Source organism: Xyrauchen texanus, chromosome 8, assembly GCF_025860055.1.
Source record: "Xyrauchen texanus isolate HMW12.3.18 chromosome 8, RBS_HiC_50CHRs, whole genome shotgun sequence".
NCBI lineage: Eukaryota > Metazoa > Chordata > Actinopteri > Cypriniformes > Catostomidae > Xyrauchen > Xyrauchen texanus.
The window spans coordinates 30,365,590-30,385,927 of NC_068283.1; the positions used below are offsets into that span (position 1 = coordinate 30,365,590).

At 38.9% G+C, this 20,338-nt stretch overlaps 1 protein-coding gene across 1 annotated transcript in view; it reads right to left on the minus strand.

Annotated features, from left to right (window-relative positions):
• LOC127647724 (glutamate receptor ionotropic, NMDA 2A-like) overlaps positions 1–18,867 on the minus strand; it is a 218,950-nt gene extending 200,083 nt beyond the window's left edge. The window contains exons 1-2 of the mRNA XM_052132159.1: positions 18,699–18,867; positions 15,363–15,770 (exon numbers count right to left, since the gene is read on the minus strand). Coding sequence (XP_051988119.1) covers positions 15,363–15,770; positions 18,699–18,710 — 420 coding nt within the window. The 5' untranslated portion in view covers positions 18,711–18,867. The remainder of the gene's footprint in view (positions 1–15,362; positions 15,771–18,698) is intronic.
• Between the last annotated feature and the right edge of the window lie 1,471 nt (positions 18,868–20,338).

Consider the following 20,338-nt stretch of genomic DNA (forward strand, 5'->3'; position numbering starts at 1 on the left):
TGCTTATGTGAGCAATTAACAGTCTTGTACCTTCCATCGAGCCCTGGTAAAAAGTGTTTATAATGAATGCATAAAGCACAAAGATATTTAATTCATGTCATCCACTTCCATTTTCTGTCTTTGAACACACTTCACTGCTTTTGACAAGGAATTGTACCAATACGTAGGAGTGTATTCTGATGTAATTGTGTTCGCTGCATGAGCATGCAGTGCATCTCTCATCTTGCCTCAGCAGAGGACAAGTGAGTCTGGGGATAGCTTTATTCATTTTGCAGTCACATGAAAACCCAGTAACATGCTGTGAAGATGCACTTCTCCACTGTGTAAAATACAGTATCAGGTACCAAAAGCTTGGAAGCACAGCATATGTAATTCTCTGGCACTCTGTCAATAATAGTGAAATCTGAATGCTTGTCACACTCAGTTTGTAAACATTTCAGTCTCTCCTTCAGGATTTTGGATAAGCTATTCTTACTGTTTTACACTTTTCTACACTCAAACAGTGGCTAAATTGTGAAATTTGATGCACATGAAAACAAGGTTGATATGGAGTGAGGTACAATCTGCTCAATAGGATGTACTGTCTTAAAAGGTTAGTTAGGGACTGATAGCCTCAGTCACCATTGTTTTTCCAAACAATCAAAGTGAAAAGTGACCAAGGGATGTCATAATCTTAAAGGGAAGATTTTCAGAGAAGAGCAAGTAAAATTTTGGTCTGTTTCTCACACAAAGCTATCATTTGTCTTCAGAAGACTTGGAATAAAACACACGCGTCTTACATACAGTTATGGTACTGTTCTGGAGCTTTTTGTCTGAAAAAGAGCAGTGTGAACATAGTGACTAAAATGTCATTTTGTGTTCCACTAAAGACAGAAAATCAGTACAGGTACAGGTTTGGCACAGCATGAGGATGAGTAATAGATTATATAGGTGAACTATCCCTTTAAAAATTGTATTGTGTAAAGTACTGTAATACTCTTACTTGAGAGAGTGAGGTAATCAAATTACCTTGACGTACCCTTAACCGGGGCAAACAAGAGCATTCCAGCAGCCAGAAAAACATCTGCCTCCTGCCTCACCCTTCACAGCTGCACTGACCTGTCTTTAATTAATGAGCCAAGCTTTATAGCACTCTGAATTCACTGTCATATTCAAGCCTGCTCTGTACTTACAGCTTGTCTTACATAAGATTACAGTTTGGCTGTGTTAAGGTCCACTGTTAGCAAGTGGCCCGAAGTGTGATTACACCCTTCAATGGATTTGTCCTTACATAATAGAACATGCAGCTGGGGAGTCAATCTCTCAGTTAGACCTTTGTTGTCTAATAAATGTCAGTGGCTTAATTTACCTCATTATTGATGGTAAATAATTTGCAGTATTTAACTAAAGCAACAGAAGGTTGGCCTGTGACCCTAGATTGCTAAGGTGCACTATCCTGTCTTCATAATATGTTTCATTTTTAGTGGCATCAAGGCTGAACTGCAGCGTTTCCAAGGGTCAATGGCAAATTTCCAGAACGTAGTGCAGCATGCAGCTGCCTGAGAAACCTTGTGTTGAGCTGCAGGACTGCAGCAAACCTGTTTGCTTTTATTTAGAGCCGAAACGAATGCCTTTTTCAAATTTCTCAGGCCCAGAGACCACTAACTCTCATAACCAACTCCCAGGGACCCCCAATTTAAAAAAGCTAGATTTTCTTGGTGACATTTTATAATGATATGACATTCTGTCATCAGTAATAATAATGTCCCTTTTTTCCAGACAATGAAAGTAAATGGTAATTGAGTCTATCATTCTGCCAAACATCTCCACTTGTGTTCCACAGAAGAAAGTCATGGGTTTGGATTCAAACAACGTGAGAGAGAGTAAATGATGACAGAGTTTTTATATTTGGGAAAACTGGCCCTTTAATATTCATTCAAATAGGATGAATATTTTAAAAAAATATATATGTTTTTATAAATAAAAAAAAAGTCATTTTTTTAAATCTGTACCCATAAATGAATAGACTTCTCGCAATCAAAGTCTACAATGAGTCAAACCCCATGAGAGCTGCATGTTTAAGCAACATTTCCAGCATGGCATTTTCCTGTGAATACATCCCTATTCCTCCAAAAAAGTAAAAACATTTACTGTTCCAAATAACAACGTTTAAAGCCTCCAGGATGGAATCAATTAATTTAGCATTAATCTGTAAAACTGGAGATGTTTTTCTGTTCAATTAAATCCAGTCAAATGTTTCCTGGCAGATTTGATATGGTTTAATTTGCATAAATAAAAACCTTGTAATCTAAACATTGTGATGTTCAAAATAAGATAAATTATTGCTTTTTAATGGCAACCTAAAAACAGGTGGCTATTGATCCACTGTCGGTGGTTAAATTGGGATTTTGGTGAGGTGGGGGAACCCTAAAATCGCAAACCCAGTCTCATTAATATTCATACATATTTTACAAGTTGGCTATTTCATATGATTTCATACGAGTTCGTTCATATAAATTTGTACGATTTCATCACGTGTAAATGCCCGGATATCTAGTGCGGAATAAGTGCGAGTTTCGTACACAAGGCATTAAGGACATGCTCACTTAAAATTATGCCATTACCCCAAACCCCTTATCTAAACCTAAACTAACAGTATGTTTAGACATGATAGGAAGCTGTTGTGTGTGACAGAAGCAAGTAATTGTCACGTATTAGATGGAAACGATGTCCAGCGACCAGGGCCGTATCAAGACAGTGTGGTGCCCCTGGGCACTATACCTCAAAAGCCCCCCCAAAAAAAAGTTCGATCACGCGCGCGCACACACAAACACACACACACTCCAGCATTGCAATCTTGATCAGACTGTTCATTATGCGAAATAGAGCGATATGTATCGCTATTTAGTTTTATTTATTTTTATACCGTGTATTCTCCGTGTATATTCGTGCACCGAGACGTGACGCCCGTACCATTTCGGTTCAATACGAATAACTTACATGTACCGTCCCACCCCTAATATTTATCTTCATTAATGTACTCTTCCTCACCCGAGTCTTCCTCGCTCCTGTCTCCCCCAAGGACAAGGAGAATATCCTCATTCGCCTGGCGGTCATCGCCGACGCCCTGACTAACATTAGCAGCTGCTGCATCTCCCCCGCTAGCAGCGCCAGCGGTGTCAGACTTAGTGCTGCTGGTGTCTGCAATTCCCGTGTTCTCCCAAAAAACTAGTGATTTAACAAAAAATATGTCGATCCCTGGAACATTTTTTATTGTAGCTAAACGTCTAGCATCCTTCTCTTTCTTTAATCTTCTTTTTGTGAAACCACTCAATTGCCGTCTGTCCATTTTGGATTTTGATTCATTTTCTGTAGTAGCCGTTAAAAAAATGACACATTTGCGCTGTAATTGTTGTGGACCAACTCAACTGTGACAGATTGGGGAGGGGGAGTGATAGTGGTCATGTAATCTTCATTTATTTATAATTTATTATTATTATTATTATTATTGTTAAATTAGTGTTCATAAACAAGTTATGTATGGTCTTTCAAGAATTTCAAGTTAATAATATAACAATTTACGAAAAATATTTTTAAAGCTTGTGTCATGTGGTGCCCCCTAGTGGTTGTGAATGGTTGGTGCCCTTGGGCACTGGCCCAGGTGCCCTTATGGATAATCCGGCTCTGTCATCTTAACTCAACTTTTTTACTCTTCTTTATACTCTCTCCTCTTTATACTAAAAAAATTCTGCACTTATGTATTTAGCACTTTATTATTCATGGCCCCTAATGGCACTTTGTTTGATGATTGAATGATAGTGAAATGGTAGTAGACACATTACAAGATGCTGTAAGTATTATGGTATAATATTGGTTGCTTACAATACAAATTACAATTGCTGGTGTATGACCTGTCCAACTATTGACAAATGTACTACATGTAAGTCACTTTGAATAAAAGCATCTGCCAAATGCCCTAAATGTAAATGTAAATCAAATTTAAAATAAAGCAGCTTGTTTTTGTTTTTTTTGATAATACTATATTTCATGTAAGTTGTTCTCTCTCTCTCTCTCTCTCTCTCTCTCTCTCTCTCTCTCACACACACACACACACACACACACACACACACAATACCTCCTCCTCTCCTCAGTGTCTGTCTGTCTGTCTCATGCTCTCCTCCTCTCCTCAGGGGCTGTCTGTCTGTCTGTCTGTCTATCTGTCTGTCTTTCTCCTCCTCTCCTCAGTCTCAGGGTCTGTCTTTCTCCTCCTCTCCTCAGGGGCTGTCTGTCTCATCCTCTCCTCCTCTCCTCAGGGGCTGTCTGTCTCATCCTCTCCTCCTCTCCTCAGGGGCTGTCTGTCTCATCCTCTCCTCCTCTCCTCAGGGTCTGTCTGTCTGTCTCATGCTCTCCTCCTCTCCTCAGGGGCTGTCTGTCTGTCTGTCTGTCTTTCTCCTCTCCTCAGGGGCTGTCTGTCTCATCCTCTCCTCCTCTCCTCAGGGTCTGTCTGTCTGTCTCATCCTCTCCTCCTCTCCTCAGGGTCTGTCTGTCTGTCTCATGCTCTCCTCCTCTCCTCAGGGGCTGTCTGTCTGTTTGTCTGTCTTTCTCCTCCTCTCCTCAGGGGCTGTCTGTCTCATCCTCTCCTCCTCTCCTCAGGGTCTGTCTGTCTGTCTGTCTTTCTTTCTCCTCCTCTCCTCAATTTTGTCTGTCTGTCTGTCTTTCTCCTCCTCTCCTCACTTTTTTGTCTGTCTGTCTGTCTCTCCTCCTCTCCTCTCTCCGGCTGCCCTTAAAAAGACTTCTTCCTGGCTTTCTTGTTAGCAAACTCAGTTACAATGTCATCAAAATCCAAGTCCATGACCAGCTGAGATTCAATGGCCATCAGTGACAGTGCACTTAGGCGCTTTTGTGTTTGTGTTGTTTTAAGTTCACTTTTTAAGGTGAAAAAAAGAGGAAGAAAAATCACTTATCTCGTTATTTCAATATAATAATAAGTCGTTATTTCGACATAATAAGGGGACATTCTAATATGCATAAAGCCACATTTAGCTTTCTTATAATGTTTTATATGGGAGGAAAATACTTAACGTGAAATTAAACGCGTTACGTTCATATTCTGGACTCATCTGATTTTTTGTAGTATACATACTTTATTATGATTTTAGTATCATAATGATTAATAATACTAATTTAATAGATCAGATGCACGCACAATTATCCGTGAACTTGATAAATGTTGCAGATATGTTCTTCTAGGATAGCCTGTGCCTATACTATCCACAAACAAATTGCTTTCAACTTATGTGTGCAAAATTCAGAATTCAACGAATGTGCAGAAATTTCTACAATTTTATTTTGTATTAGTGATCATAATTTGCGCATGCAACAAAGAGGATGTAGCAGGTGACGCGTGCATTTATTGACGTCTTTTCTGAGTCGATCTCATTTGAGTGTATTCGGCAATGCTTATAACGTGTAATTAAACACGTTGAGTTTATATTCTGGGCTCATCAGATTTTTTTACATAGTATTATTAGTATGATTTTTACTGTCTGTTAATAACACTGTCCGTCTCTTTATGTTAAGGTTTGTATTAATTTCGATATGCCAGAGGGCAGAATAAGACAGGGAATTAAAGAATGCATTGCAGTTATGTTGACCTACTGTTTTCATAACACTGGATATTCTGCTAATTCATACTTTTCTAAAACGTTGCATAATGGCAATTAACTTATTTAGCAATTACACTAGTGCTAGTTTTGTTGCCAGTGTTGCTCAAATGCACGCGTATGTCACCACCAGCAGTAAGTACCTGCATGTGTTGGGAAAAGGGAGAAGAGCGAGTTCGGCAAAAGGCGGATTCGAACTCTGGCCGAACGCGTCAAAAGCTACCATCATGCACCTCACGCCTTACGCTAAAGTAGTTATTTTGTGTCGAGTGTCTTTTTGCTAAAAAGACAGGCACCGGGCCGGCACGTAGTGCAAATATACGCTCCGTTTTCGGAAATGAATTGTTTTTTTTTTTTTTAAATAAATAAATCTTCCCCTCGCTTGGGCCCCAAGTGCGCATGGGCCCCTGGGCCCGTGCCCATAATGCCCATTGGGTAATCCGGGCCTGCCAGCGACATCATTGACTGTTGTGAAAGTTACAGTACAGTACAGTTGTACAATATCATTCGAATTAGCCAAATTTAGAAAAGTTGTATGAATCCTTACAATTTCACTGTGAGATTGTGTAGAAAATCAGGAGGTGAGTCTTGTGCCCTAGGCAAGCTTTGCTAGAAAAAAACGTTCATAGGTAGCCATGTAAAAAACCCTCTGAGGTAAGTTAAATCCATTGTACTGGCATGTGGTTAAGTGGACAAAAGTGGTTTGGAGTACATAGAGGTGTCCTACAACTGTGCTTTTCCCAAGGGGAGCAGATACCCATGTCTCTTTAAGCTAGTCGTGCGATGATACAGTTACGAAGAATATTTGAGGCAGTGTATTCTAATCAGGACATTAGCATTTGTAGAGATATTTGTAAACACTATTCCTCTACAATGCAGGGCCGTATCAAGACAGTGTGGTGCCCCTGGGCACTATACCTCAAAAGCCCCCCAAAAAACAAGTTCGATCACGCGCGCGCGCGCACACACAAACACACACACACTCCAGCATTGCAATCTTGATCAGACTGTTCATTATGCGAAATAGAGCGATATGTATCGCTATTTAGTTTTATTTATTTTTATACCGTGTATTCTCCGTGTAAATTTGTGCACCGAGACGTGACGCCCGTACCGTCAATACGAATAACTTACATGTACCGTCCCACCCCTAATATTTATCTTCATTAATGTCCTCTTCCTCACCCGAGTCTTCCTCGCTCCTGTCTCCCCCAAGGACAAGGAGAATATCCTCATTCGCCTGGCGGTCATCGCCGACGCCCTGACTAACATTAGCAGCTGCTGCATCTCCCCCGCTAACAGCGCCAGCGGTGTCAGACTTAGTGCTGCTGGTGTCTGCAATTCCCGTGTTCTCCCAAAAAACTAGTAAATATGTCGATCCCTGGAACATTTTTTATTGTAGCTAAACGTCTAGCATCCTTCTCTTTCTTTAATCTTCTTTTTGCGAAACCACTCAATTGCCGTCTGTCCACTTTGGATTTTGATTCATTTTCTGTGGTAGCCGTTAAAAAAATGACACATTTGCGCGTAATTGTTGTGGACCAACTCAACTGTGACAGATTGGGAGGGGGAGTGATAGTGGTCATGTAATCTTCATTTATTTATAATTTATTATTATTATTATTATTGTTAAATTAGTGTTCATAAACAAGTTATGTATGGTCTTTCAAGAATTTCAAGTTAATAATATAACAATTTACGAAAAATATTTTTAAAGCTTGTGTCATGTGGTGCCCCCTAGTGGTTGTGAATGGTTGGTGCCCCTGGGCACTGGCCCAAGTGCCCTTATGGATAATCCGGCTCTGCTACAATGGCACAATTATATTGTTCAGGAGGGTGGCTCACAATTTTTTTGAAATAAATTCAAGTCTCTGGGGTGTTTTTGCTAAAATATAACAAACAAAAAACGCTTGCAAATTGTGCACAAGCGTTTAGCACACAGAAGACAGATAATATCAATGAGGCAGTGGAGATTTGGAAGGAGTGGAAGACTGCAAGGGAAGCTCAGCTTCCCCTATAATGTCAAAAAAATAATGGTCAAATATGTACTATTGTGTAAACAATTTATTGACTAAAAATGCGTTAGAACACATTCATCTCGAAGACGAGTTCATTCAGAATCAGCTACATTACATATAGCAGGTCGGCTGACTCGATTTACTTCTCATACAGTCCCGTAGCGTCAGTGCATTTCCCTGTTGAAGCCGAGCGTCCATTGACTTCAATGGGGCTGCACTGAACAGTTTTTTTCAGTGCTCCGAAAATAGACGGTCATTGGATAAATGCTGCGATTGTGTCCGCCCACGGACGCTCAGCGTCTCTGGGGGTGAATGAGGAGTGGGCTGGCCGGACTCGGGCTTCCGCGATGATGATTGGAGGATCTGTCGAAAGACAGCATCTCCTTTGATTGACAGCTGAATCTGTACTATAAGAAGTCACTGAAGCTATTTCGCTCTCAGTCCCATCATGGATTTCTCAAGTGTAGTCGAAAGACAAACTGCTGCAACCTATTTCTTTATATTTGTTTGGCTGAAATTGCTAGTCAATTTGCATAATACATTTCACACAATTATACACCACATTCCTTGTTTCAGTTTTACCAAGTTTAATATATTTCGTTTTAGAGCGTTCGTTCGTTCGTTCATTCATTCATTCATACAGTAGGCTAGGCTAGCGTCGTGACGGGTGAAACTGCATGCGATGGCAGACGGTGCTAATATTGTCGACCTGATTTTGGCGAAGCCATTTGAAAGTCTTCCTTACGAGGAAAAAATTAGAATTAAACAGCAGGGCAGATCAACACCTAAGATTGATTTAGTGCAAAAAATAGGGAAAAATAACAGCTCTTTTCAGCTCTCCTGGTATGACAAAGTTAGCTGGCTGACTGGAAGTGCTGTGACAAATAAAATGCCTCTTGATGAAACCATCTCACGAATGTGTTGTTTGGTCAAAAGTGGGGTTTGGAGATCTGTCTAACTTTGACAGGGCATATAAAAGACATGAAAAGGGCAATGAACATGTGAGTGCATGTGCAAGATTAAGTTGCATGGGCAGGATCAGGGTTGAGCATGCAATCAATGAAGGTGCTTGCATTCAAGTGACTAAACATAATTAAACAGTCAAACAAAACAGGGCCTTCCTAAACCGCCTTATTGATGTAACATCCTTGCTTGGCCGACAGGAGCTGTCATTTAGGGGACATGATGAGAGTAGTGAATCATCCAACAAGGGCCAAGTAACACAATGGGCCAAGGTCGTTTAAGCAGCCTAGCTCTGCTGGCCATTGAGAAGACACTGGTCAAGTCACTGGAAAAGACGCCTAGTTGGTACGACAGAGTCACAGTGCATTTTCTCGAAAAGGAACGTAGGGCAGAATTTACTTTTAAATAAGTTTATAATGTAGGCCGAAAATGAGCTTCCCCTCTTTGAAAGACCAGCAGCCGCCACTGCAATGAGGATACATTGAGTGGAACGGATAACATTATTCTCTGAATGGTAGAAGTCACATAATAAATTAATTTCTGTCAATTTTTTTGGGTTGTGCTTGCCCAGTGTGTTCTGGCCCCAGAAATAAGATGTTTCTTAATTTGATTATTTGAATAAGTACTCAGAAGAATTGTTACCCCCCAAAAATTAAGCTCTGTCACCATGTTATGTTGTTCCAACATTTTTGTCTTTCTTCAATGGAAAACTAGGAGTGGTGGTGGTGTAGTGGCTAAAGCACATATCTGTTAATCAGAAGGTCACTGGTTTGAGCCCCACAGCCACAACCATTGTATCCTTGAGCAAGTCACTTAACTCCAGGTTGCTCCGGGGGGATTGTCCCTGTAATAAGTGCACTGTAAGTCGCTTTGGATAAAAGTGTCTGCCAAATGCATAAATGTAAATGAAAACAAAAGTTGATGTTCAGTCTCAGCCACCTTTCATTGTTTGGAAATTTTATGAAATGATGAAGTGAATGGTGACTTGAGCTTTCAGTCCCTAACATTCTACCTAACATCTCCTGTTGTGTTCAACAGAATAAAGTCAAGTTTCATTCATTTGAGAATTTTCCTTTTTGGCTGAACCACCCCTTTAATGCTTTTGGTCTATCCTCTGACCATATCCATTGTTCCCTAATATGGTAGTTTCGATATAATGGCCCTACAGATGGTTAATTATTAATTAAATGTACAATCTCCACCACGTGTTTGTTCACTCATCTAGAGCAACAGCAGGTTATTAGTTTTAAGATAGCAGCAAGTTAATTACAATTTGTTCATAAATGAACTGAGCAATTACTTGAGTGAAAAGCTATTTTGTGTGTCGCTGATGAGATGAATATGTTTTGTGTAAATATGAAATTTCACTCACACCAGGAGAGGATGGATGGATGGATGGACAGATAGAATATGTTATTGTATGAGCGTTTTCTATAATCTTACCTGTGTTTGAGTTCAAAGGTGCATGGTTAATATGATATGCAGATTTGTATGATCTTCTGCACATGGCTGCTCAATGCCTTTAAATACTCACACGCATGAAAGAATCATCACAGCAGAAAAAAACATAATTTTGAACATATCGTAGTAAGGGCTGAAACAGGTAAGCATACTTAAACAACACAACTCACAATTACACCATTGTGTGCTCTTGCATGCATTAAACAAGCCTCTCTGGGATGACAAGTTCCTCCTCAAAACTGATTACACTTGAGTGTTAGGCCATATCTCATCCAAAAAAGAACATTATGTTCAGCAGACTCTGAATACCAGGTCCATGAAAAACGTAAGTGCTCTGCGTGCCTAAAAGGAGGTCACAATAAGCGTGTTAGAACCGTGTCTGCTCTGAACAGAAAGTCTTGTCTAATCATGAGCAAAACATCTATCTCCTCTCAGCTTGTGATTTGTGTCCCAGCTAACCATGCTCAAACCACAAGCATCAGCACTCTAGAAGGGATGGAAAGAGATGTTCTACGTGTAGTTTTAAGTACCCACTCCCCCCATACTGTCAAAAGAACGATCAAGTGTCTAAAAATAAAGCCTTAGGCACCATTTAGAACAAACGCATTCCTGCAGGGCAAAATGTTGCTTAGACGCAAGGCAAAGAATATAACGGAACCCAAATGTCTCGTGACGTGTCCACAACTGAACACTCAGAACTGATTGTAAAATCTAATATTGCAACATAAACTGCGTTCAGCACTAACGATTGGAGCGTGTTTGCACTGTTAATTGATCTGTACAATTCCTTTAGTGAATCAGGTGCTAAACAACAAATACAATATATAAGGAATAACTGACGATAGACCATTGAATTATCGAAAAATAATGCACACCCTAAACGGTAATGTCGTTACATTATTTTTCAATAATGCAGGCCGGAGTCAATTATTCCACTTATACCGTGGTTACCACACCTTAAGACATCATTCAGGGTTTTATCTCACACATTTTCTGGTTTTCGTCCCTAAAACGCTCTTGTGAGTGGAACTCATTTCTTCAGCCATGGATTCAGCGTCTTGCTTTGATACAGCTCAATCCTTCGTTGCTAGTTTGCAAATGGCATTTTAGAAATAGCAACGGAGGATTGCGAGGCTTGCGCTTCTTTACTCGAGCATGTGTGTGTGTGTGTGTGAGCGTGTATTTATCACTTTGTGGGGACCAAATGTCCCCATAAGGATAGTAAAACCCGAAATGTTTGACCTTGTGGGGACATTTTGTCGGTCCCCATGAGGAAAACAGCTTATAAATCATGCTAAATGATGTTTTTTGAAAATGTAAAAATGCAGAAAGTTTTCTGTGAGGGTTAGGTTTAGGGGTAGGGTTAGGTTTAGGGGATAGAATATAAAGTTTGTACAGTATAAAAACCATTATGTCTATGGAAAGTCCCCATAAAACATGGAAACACAACTGTGTGTGTGTGTGTGTGTGTGTGTGTGTGTGTGTGTGTGTGTGTGTGTGTGTGTGTGTGTGTGTGTGTGTGTGTGTGTGTGAGAGCAGAGAGAGAGAGAGAGAGAGAGAGAGAGAGAGCCAAAGGACACTTTTCAATCGAAATTGAAATATATTTAGAATATTATAGACATTGTTTTTTATTTTTATCTGATGTACTTACCCAGTGTCTTTGCTTTAATTGGTTATTTTGTTTTGGTAGCCCGTCGGACTTTTTGAAATAACTGAAATAATTTGGAGAAGTGACATGTAACCATTATGCGGTCAAGACCTGGAACTACTTCATAACTGTGCATTTACTTAAAAAATAATTGCACACCTTATAATATTTGTCAACCAATCACAATCAAGCATTCAAGAGACCTGTGGTATAAGTGTGAATAAATGACCCTATTAGGGGGAGCAATTCATTCTTAGTCAGTTCCTGCCCTAATGCCTAATTGAAAAAGACAAAACATCTTTTTTATAGACAGCAGTCTAACAGACAGCAAATGCTTTGTATAAGTAATAATTTTTTTATAAATCCTTACAGAACATAAACAACGGACGGATGTTAACAGAGTAGCATGAATAGAAGCTTGAAGAGTCGATGTGCATATGTTGAATAAATTTCTTGGTCTATTAGGTTTGTGATCAAAGGGTACATTAATGTATAAGCATTTCAGAATGTGTATATCCATACTGGCAAGGCTTAGAAAAGATCACTGCACTGAGCATTCACCTGCCAGTGATGGAAGAGAGAAAGAGAGTGCACCATTGGTAAGTAATTGCCTAAATGGCCATCTCCATTGTATGTTGCCACTACTCTTGGCACCTGCATATATAACTGACAAAAATGTATCTTTAGTCAATTGCTTCAAGCAGGAGATATATGGGAAAGTAACACAAAAATGTCAATAAGTCAGTAAGTAGATCTTTGGCCGTAAATGCCCACATGTGTGCCTGTGCATGAGCCTCCTTCTGTGGGAGGCAGCACTTTAGATATAAAAAAAATAATCTCCTGACACATGCCAATGATCCCTGTGTTAACAGAGACCAAATTCTGCTGTATGGGCACTAAATGAAGTAACACCTGCCCAGAAGCCCAACATGTGTATGGTTTCTCATCGCTCAGCAGACACTGGGATGACAAATCCATGAGCTACCATTAATTTCACCTTGTCTGACATGTAAAAGGAAGAATGCACCAAAATTTTAAATTCAGGCATCATTAACTCACCCTCATGTTGTTCTGTATGACTTCCTATCTCCTTTGTAACACAAAAGGAGATGTTAGGCAGAATGTTAGTCACTATTCACTTGAATTGCATCTTTTTCCCATTCAATGAAAGTGAATGATGACTAAGGCTGTCATTCTGCCTTACATCTTCTTTTGTGTTCCAGAGGAAAGACATTCATATGGGTTTGGCATTAGACTGAATAAAGAAAGTAATTTAAATGTTTTGGTGAACTTCCCTTTAATAAAAATTTGAATTCTTAAATTAGAATTTCATATTGCTATCATGATATAGCCTAAATGTATGTAAACCCTGCAAACTTTACATCATCGTCACTGGTAATACAGTAGCATACAAACCCACAGCCTATCGATATATAGTTTATAATGTACACATGTGATGTATAATTCAACAAAAGAAGATGCAAAGGTCCCTGTGAGTTAAAACAGTGCTGACATTTATCTTCTTAAGGATCAACACAGAGTACTTTAAAATTATTTAAAGTACTGCAAAAGAAAATCTCCAGAGAATAAGGTTTCAAAACATTGCTTCATTTACTAGTGACATCCAGGGATGAAAACCAAGTAAACACATTTAAATGCAGCAGTGAGCACTCATGAGAAACACAGGATTATTACATAAACTCAATGCAAGTCTGTGATGAGAAGCTCACCAAAGGGATTTTATAGTGAGTTGCAATTCAGCTGTGCAGTTAGTGTTAGATTATGAGAAAAGCGCAAAGTCAACAGAGTGGCAAATTATTGTGTCTTTGGTTTAGTAACTTAACTGTAAAAATGGTCTCGTGACCATTTTTGCCCCTCTTTAATACATGACACAATGAAGTAAGGGTTGCATGATGGCAGCTGTAATTGAAGATATATTTGTTATTTGAAGTCAGTATCAGAAAAGTGATTACTCCAGAGAAAATAAACTTTTGTAGGTCTGATGAAGCATATGTTATGAAATAACTCCATATGGTAATTTGTCAGGGGAACAATTAAGTTGTACGATGCATGTTGTGCTAATAGTATTAACATACATCATTGTCATTACTAAACCACATGAGTGTAAATTTTTACCCACTGAACTAATTTTATGATGACAATAATATTACAGGTTTCCATTTCAGGAGTAAGCAGATTTAAATGTTAAAAACAGAAAGTTTACCCAAAAATTTGAATTGTGTCATTATTTACTCCAAACCAATATGACTTTCTTTCATTTGTGGAGCATAGGGTTTTTGAGCTCCACAAATGAAAGAAAGTCATCACATGGCTTTTTGCCACTTAATGAAAGGTGAATATAATGAAAGGAAGGACAAATTAATGTGGTGCCCAAAACAAACAGTCAGTAACATCAAACCCCATTGGTTCTTGCTTGTCTCGTGACCAAACGTCATGACGTCAAACCTGTGAATTATTTGCCATATTTGATTTTGGTGCGTATACACAGCTCATCAGTGGTTTGATTTGATATTACATTTTGGTCTGTTCATCACACAAAGTGATTGTATGGCTTCAAAGGTGTTAGTGCATGAGTAGCATAGATTACTTTTACTGTAGATCTATGGTGTGTTTTGTCCAGTTTGAAGCTTGAAAGCAAACGTCACTATTCACTTTCATTACAAGGCAAAAAGTTTGAAGACTTTCCTTTTGTGTTCCACAGAAAAATAAGTCATCCTAGTTTGGTGTGACAATAGGGTGAGTAAATAATAACAGAATTTTAAATAAATTAAAGAGGTAGTTCACCCCAAAAATTTAAATTCACTCAACATTTACTTACCCTCATGCCATACCAGATGTGTAGGACTTTCTTTCTTCTGCAGAACACAAATTAAGATTATATAGAATATTTCAGCTCTGTAAATCCATTCAGTGCAAGTGAATGGGTGCAAAATTTTGACGCTCCAAAAAGCACATAAAGGCATCATAAAAAGTCATCTATACAATTGCAGTGTCTTAATCCATATCTTCAGAAGTGATATTATAGGTGTGGGTGAGAAACAGATCAATATTTAAGTCCTTTTTTCCTAGAGTCTTCTCCCTGCCCAATAGGGGGCGATATTCATGAAGCATGTGAATCACCAAAACCAAAAGAAGAAGAATGTGAAAGTGAAAGCTAAAGTGGAGATTGACTGAGCATATTTACATTTATAGTAAAAAAGTACATAAATATTGACCTGTTTCTCACCCACACCTATCATATCACTTCAGAAGATATTGATTTAACCAGTGGATTTGTATGGATTACTTTTATGCTGCCTTATGTAATTTTTGGAGCTTCAAAATGTTGGCACACATTCACTTGCATCGTATGGACCAAAAGAGCTGAGAAATTCTTCCAAAAATCTTAATTTCAGTTCAGCAGATGAAAGGAAGTCATATACAGTACATCTGGGATGGCAAAAGTGTGAGTAAATGTTGAGAGAATTTTCATTTTAAGGGTGAAATATTTCTTTAAATAAAGTACATTTCTTTAGCCTTTAAAAATGTTGCTTTTTATCCTTGTTTGGAACATTTTTAACCCAAAGGGAAAAACCAGGTGAGATAATGCCTGAAACATGACAGACTGACCTTATCCGCCATGATCATGGATGAGCCTCCATGGATCCCCAGGATGGGTATCAAAGTCTGAGAGGAAATAAAATCCAAAATCTGGGCGATGGCTTCCTGGTCTGTGCCGTCCCCAAACACCACCCCGTGGATTTTAGTCCCCGACATGAGATCGCACACATGGGTAATGATGCTTTTGGGGTCTGTCTCGTTCACTAGCAGGGTCACCACGTTGACATCAATAGGATCATCTTTGCTCCACAGAGCTCGTATATCTCTGTCTGAGATGTAGCGTGTTTGACCCAGGATCACAGCAATGTTCAGTATGGGCACTTTCTCTGCCGCATGTGAGTTGCTGATGAGGGTAAGGAGAGCTGAAAAAGTCAGAAGAACCAACCTGGAGAACCCCATAGTGCTTGACTTCATTCCCTAGAAGAACAAACACACACAGTAGAGGTTGTTTGTTAAATAATGCATTCACGGATTTTCAAATACTCCAGCTACTCTCTTTCTGTAAATGCCTGGTGCACTCTTAACAGTGGTTAAATGCATACAAATTATATTACAAGCAGTTGTTCTGCTGGTATATAACAGTATTTAAGTGTCTTAATGGGATAGTTCACCAAAAATGAAAATTATGTTATTCATTAACTCACCCTCATGTCATCCCAGATGTGTATGACTTTCTTTCTTCTGCAGAACACAAACAGAGATCAATATTTAAGTCCATTTTTACCATAGATTTTACCACAATACCATACGTTTTTCCCATTTTTACCTCCCTGCCCAGTAAGAGGCAATTTGCACAATGAATGCAAATCACCAAAAACAAAAGAAGCAAAAGTGAAAGCGGAGAGTGAATAGTAAAAAAAAGAACTTAAATATTGATCTGTTTTTCACCCACACCGATCATATAGCTTCAGAAGATATGGATTTAACCACTGGAGTCTTATGGATTACTTTTATGATGTGTTTATGTGCATTTTGGAGCTTCAAAATTTTGGCACCAATTCACTTGCACTGAATGGGCCTACAGAGCTGAGAAATTCTTCTAATATCTCTGCTGAAGAAAGAAAGTCATACACATCTGAGATGCATCCCTTTAACACATCTGAATTATTTTTGTGCATAATTTCCAGTTTCTATATAAATTATATATTTTTAATTTTATATTTAACATTAATTTTATTACATAATATCTGCAACTGAAATTCCTGTGTAAATACTGTACATTCATGCCACCTCTGTGCAGCAGAAATGTCTGAATAAATTCACTTTTTCATGGTATATATGCTGCTTCAGATTTATCCATTGCCGTGTACAGACTACATTATTCTTGCCAAGAAAACATGAAATGAGTCATATTAATTCCGTATGTAGCAATGCTTAATACTTTGTTTACCTTAGAATTCCATTAATCATAATATTTAATTGATCACTCTAATTATAGTATCTATATGATAACAGTATTCATTTTCATCCTTACATATACATTTGAGTCCAGTGGGGCGGCAAGCACAGGATTTTATAATCTCATTTTGAAATTTAGGCAATGAATAACTAGGCATGAGAAAATGATGAATATTACATCTGACACTGGATCTGAGCAGCAAGCAGGGCAGAAGAGAGTGGAGCTGACATCATTACATGAAGAGTCTTGGACTGACTGAGAGGAAGGAGCTAGGGAAAGGCTCTCCGCCACTGTTGCCAGCATGTATGTGCAAACAGTTGCATTATAATGCAAGGCTTAAAATTGCAGAGAAATAACATATGGTTGGGGGGGGTTGGGGGGCGGTTGAAGCCTGCTATTCTCATGAAGATGCATCATCAGCATCACATTATCATTATTTTAAATTGAGTCAGCTCGATTTCATAGTTTCGGATGATCAAACTAAGAAATCCGTTGAGATAGGTTAGCATAGCATTTTGACGCCTGATTGTCCATATTCACTTAGACACTTATATTTAGCTTTACATTGACTTTTCAATGATCAAATATGAAGTATAACAGCAGAACAATCCCTATGTATATATTTGTTTTTATTATTTGTATTCACTGATGTTTTCAATCATTGCATGACCCCATGTAAAGTTAATGTGTTATCCTTTTTTCTTTTTCAGTGTTTGAGTACTTAATAAAAATTGCATGTTTGTGTTCTAGACTGGTGAAAAAATATATAAATCATCAAATTAAAACGATCATGAATTAACTTAGACAAAACCAAAAAAAAAAGTATGTGGAGCCCAGATGGCTGACGCTCTTTGGCTGGAGGCTATGTCTTAGATTTTGACAATTACATCTGAGAGAGAGAGAGAGAGAGAGAGAGAGAGAGAGAGAGAGAGAGAGAGAGAGAGATTAAACATAATTTATGAATATTTTGGGGTTTGGGCTGAATGCCTGATTTTGTTATTTTAAAGAAATGCAATATCAGTGTTCTTACAACGTGACAGAGATCTTAACATGGGGAATATAATCTAGATTCATATTTATTCTGATTCCTCATTAATTTCCTCAAAACGACCATTATGCAAGTGCGCCCCCTGTTGACGCATCCCGTGCGCTCCTCGTGCTCGGCTGGAACGACGCTTTTGGACAGAATAATATTATTCAATGGAGAAAAATATATGTGAGAACTACTACTAAGAGGTTTGATAATATCCCTCTTTCGGTCAAAAAAAAAATAAAAATAGATGTTGCTCGCTGAAAAAGAAAAGGAGCCTGTAGTCATCATCTTTCAAAGCGACGAAAAGTAGCTATTCGAAGTTGTATCAACAACTGGACCAAAATCCGCATTCATCTGTTACACATCAAAAGTCATCTCTCATTGAAACCCCTTTTCAATGAAGACACCTGCTTTTCTTTCCTTTTATTCTGTCTTGTTCAATACAAAATGTTCTCGTTTAATCCAGCAAAGGCACAGAACCTCAAAGATTTGCTGCTCACATGATCATGACACGAGTTTTCTCACAGGTAGCCTAAAACAAGAACGCGTTGTTTAACAGAACTCGAAAAAACACAACTTATAACACCTCTGTTTAAATGTTTTTGTTCTATGGGTGAAAAGAAACACATTTCATTGTATCCTGTTTTATGCGTTTGTGAGGTTCGCGCGACCCCTGTGATGCAGTTAAAAAAATCACGTTTTCCTGCATCATATTTATTTTTAACACTATTAATTGTAAAACTATGAGTGAATTTTAAATTCACTATTCAAATAGAAAACGCGTATGTTCTTTCTCGGGTGCATTTCGCTTTGGACACTCGTAAAATAGACCAGTGCCTTTATCTCGTTTCTTTATTTATTTTGGACCAAGCTAAATGTAACAAAAGACTAAATGTAGGGATACTATACTCACAGCATCTCTCATCCACAAAGCTCCAAAAATGTTGAGTGGGGTGGCATTGCAACAGTCCTCCTCTCACCAGCCAGGTTGGCAATATGGACAGTTATCCCGACAGACGAATCCCTCAACTTCAACCCCAAAACCAAGCGGATCAAATTAATCCAACGGTTTGCATGTTTGCGATTTATCCATGACTCTTCCTCGCCGCGCGCTCGCAAGTGAAACAGCGCGAGACGCACGTTGGGAACTGAATCCGCAAGAAATTAGATGAAGGCAGTTCTGCGGCAGGACCACAGGACAGCCTCACGCAGTCCTCTTTCCCCACAGCCTCTCTGGAACTGAGGGATGCCGTCAACAGAGGTGAAAATGAGAATTACACCCTGTTTCAGAGCACGGCACCCCCCTAAGAAAACAGTTCCACCGTTTAAACGCAAAGGTCTTCAAATGTGACGATTCAACTTGAGTTGGTCTGTATTCTCAGACATCCTGCGTTTAGCCTAAAATGCAATGCCAGGTATCACTTGTTCCAACTTGGTCCTAAAAGTTAGTAAACGCCTTCGTGACATTGATTATCAATGATTACTTCGGTTCGGTTTGTGGAGCTTTAATGTTGCGGAGTGATTCTTCAGCTTGATCAATGGTTTGAATCATTTCGGTGAGGGATTGCCTCTCGGTGACGTACGAGCGTCTGAAATTCCAGAGCCATACTTCACTGCGGAAACCGCTGAGCGCTCATCATTCATATGTGCACCATGAACAGATGCAGCGCTTACACACGCGTGTCATTTGAACACACATCTCAGAATCAGAATGAGCTTTACTGCCACGTGTGCTTACACACACAGTTAATCTGACTTGGTGACAGACGCTTCCAGTGCACAAACAATACAAGAAACAAGACAGAAATAATAAAAAATAGAACTAAGAATAAAAATAAGTGAATAGAATATGAAGTTTATATAAAAATACACAATAAGACACAAAGATATACGTATGTTAAATACAATATGTTATATACAGATCATCTCAATGATCATTTTGATGTAATCGTTCATTAAATTCGTGATTGGGATGAAATCATGATCCTATACGTCGACCCCCACCCCTTTGCTTGTTAGGGATGAACCTTGTGCTGCGTTTCATGTCAATTCGATCACTCACGTCGCATGAATGTAGTAGACCTCTCGCACGTATGGAATTATATAATAATAATTCCTTACATTTATATAGCACTTTTCTAGGCACTCAAAGGACTTTACATAGTATAGGGGGAATCTTCTCAACCACCACAAGTGTGCAGCATCCACCTGGATGATGTGACAGCAGCATAGTGCACCAGAACACCTACCACACACCAGCTATTGGTGGAGAGGAGAGAGTTGAGTTATAGAGCCAATTAATGGATGGGGATTATTAGGAGGCCATGACTGAGAAGGGCCATTGGGGGTAATTTGGCCAGGACACCAGGGTTACACCCTTACTCTTTTATAAGTGTCCTGGGTAGGGTTGCACCAGCTGTGCATAAGTTTTCACGTAAGTTAGGACGTAAAGTTCACACTAGGGCTTAGTAACCACTATTTAGATTGTAAATAAGTCAATGCTTAATTTTGTTGCACCACCTTTTCTTAACTAGTAGGTTGTAAGCTCTCTGT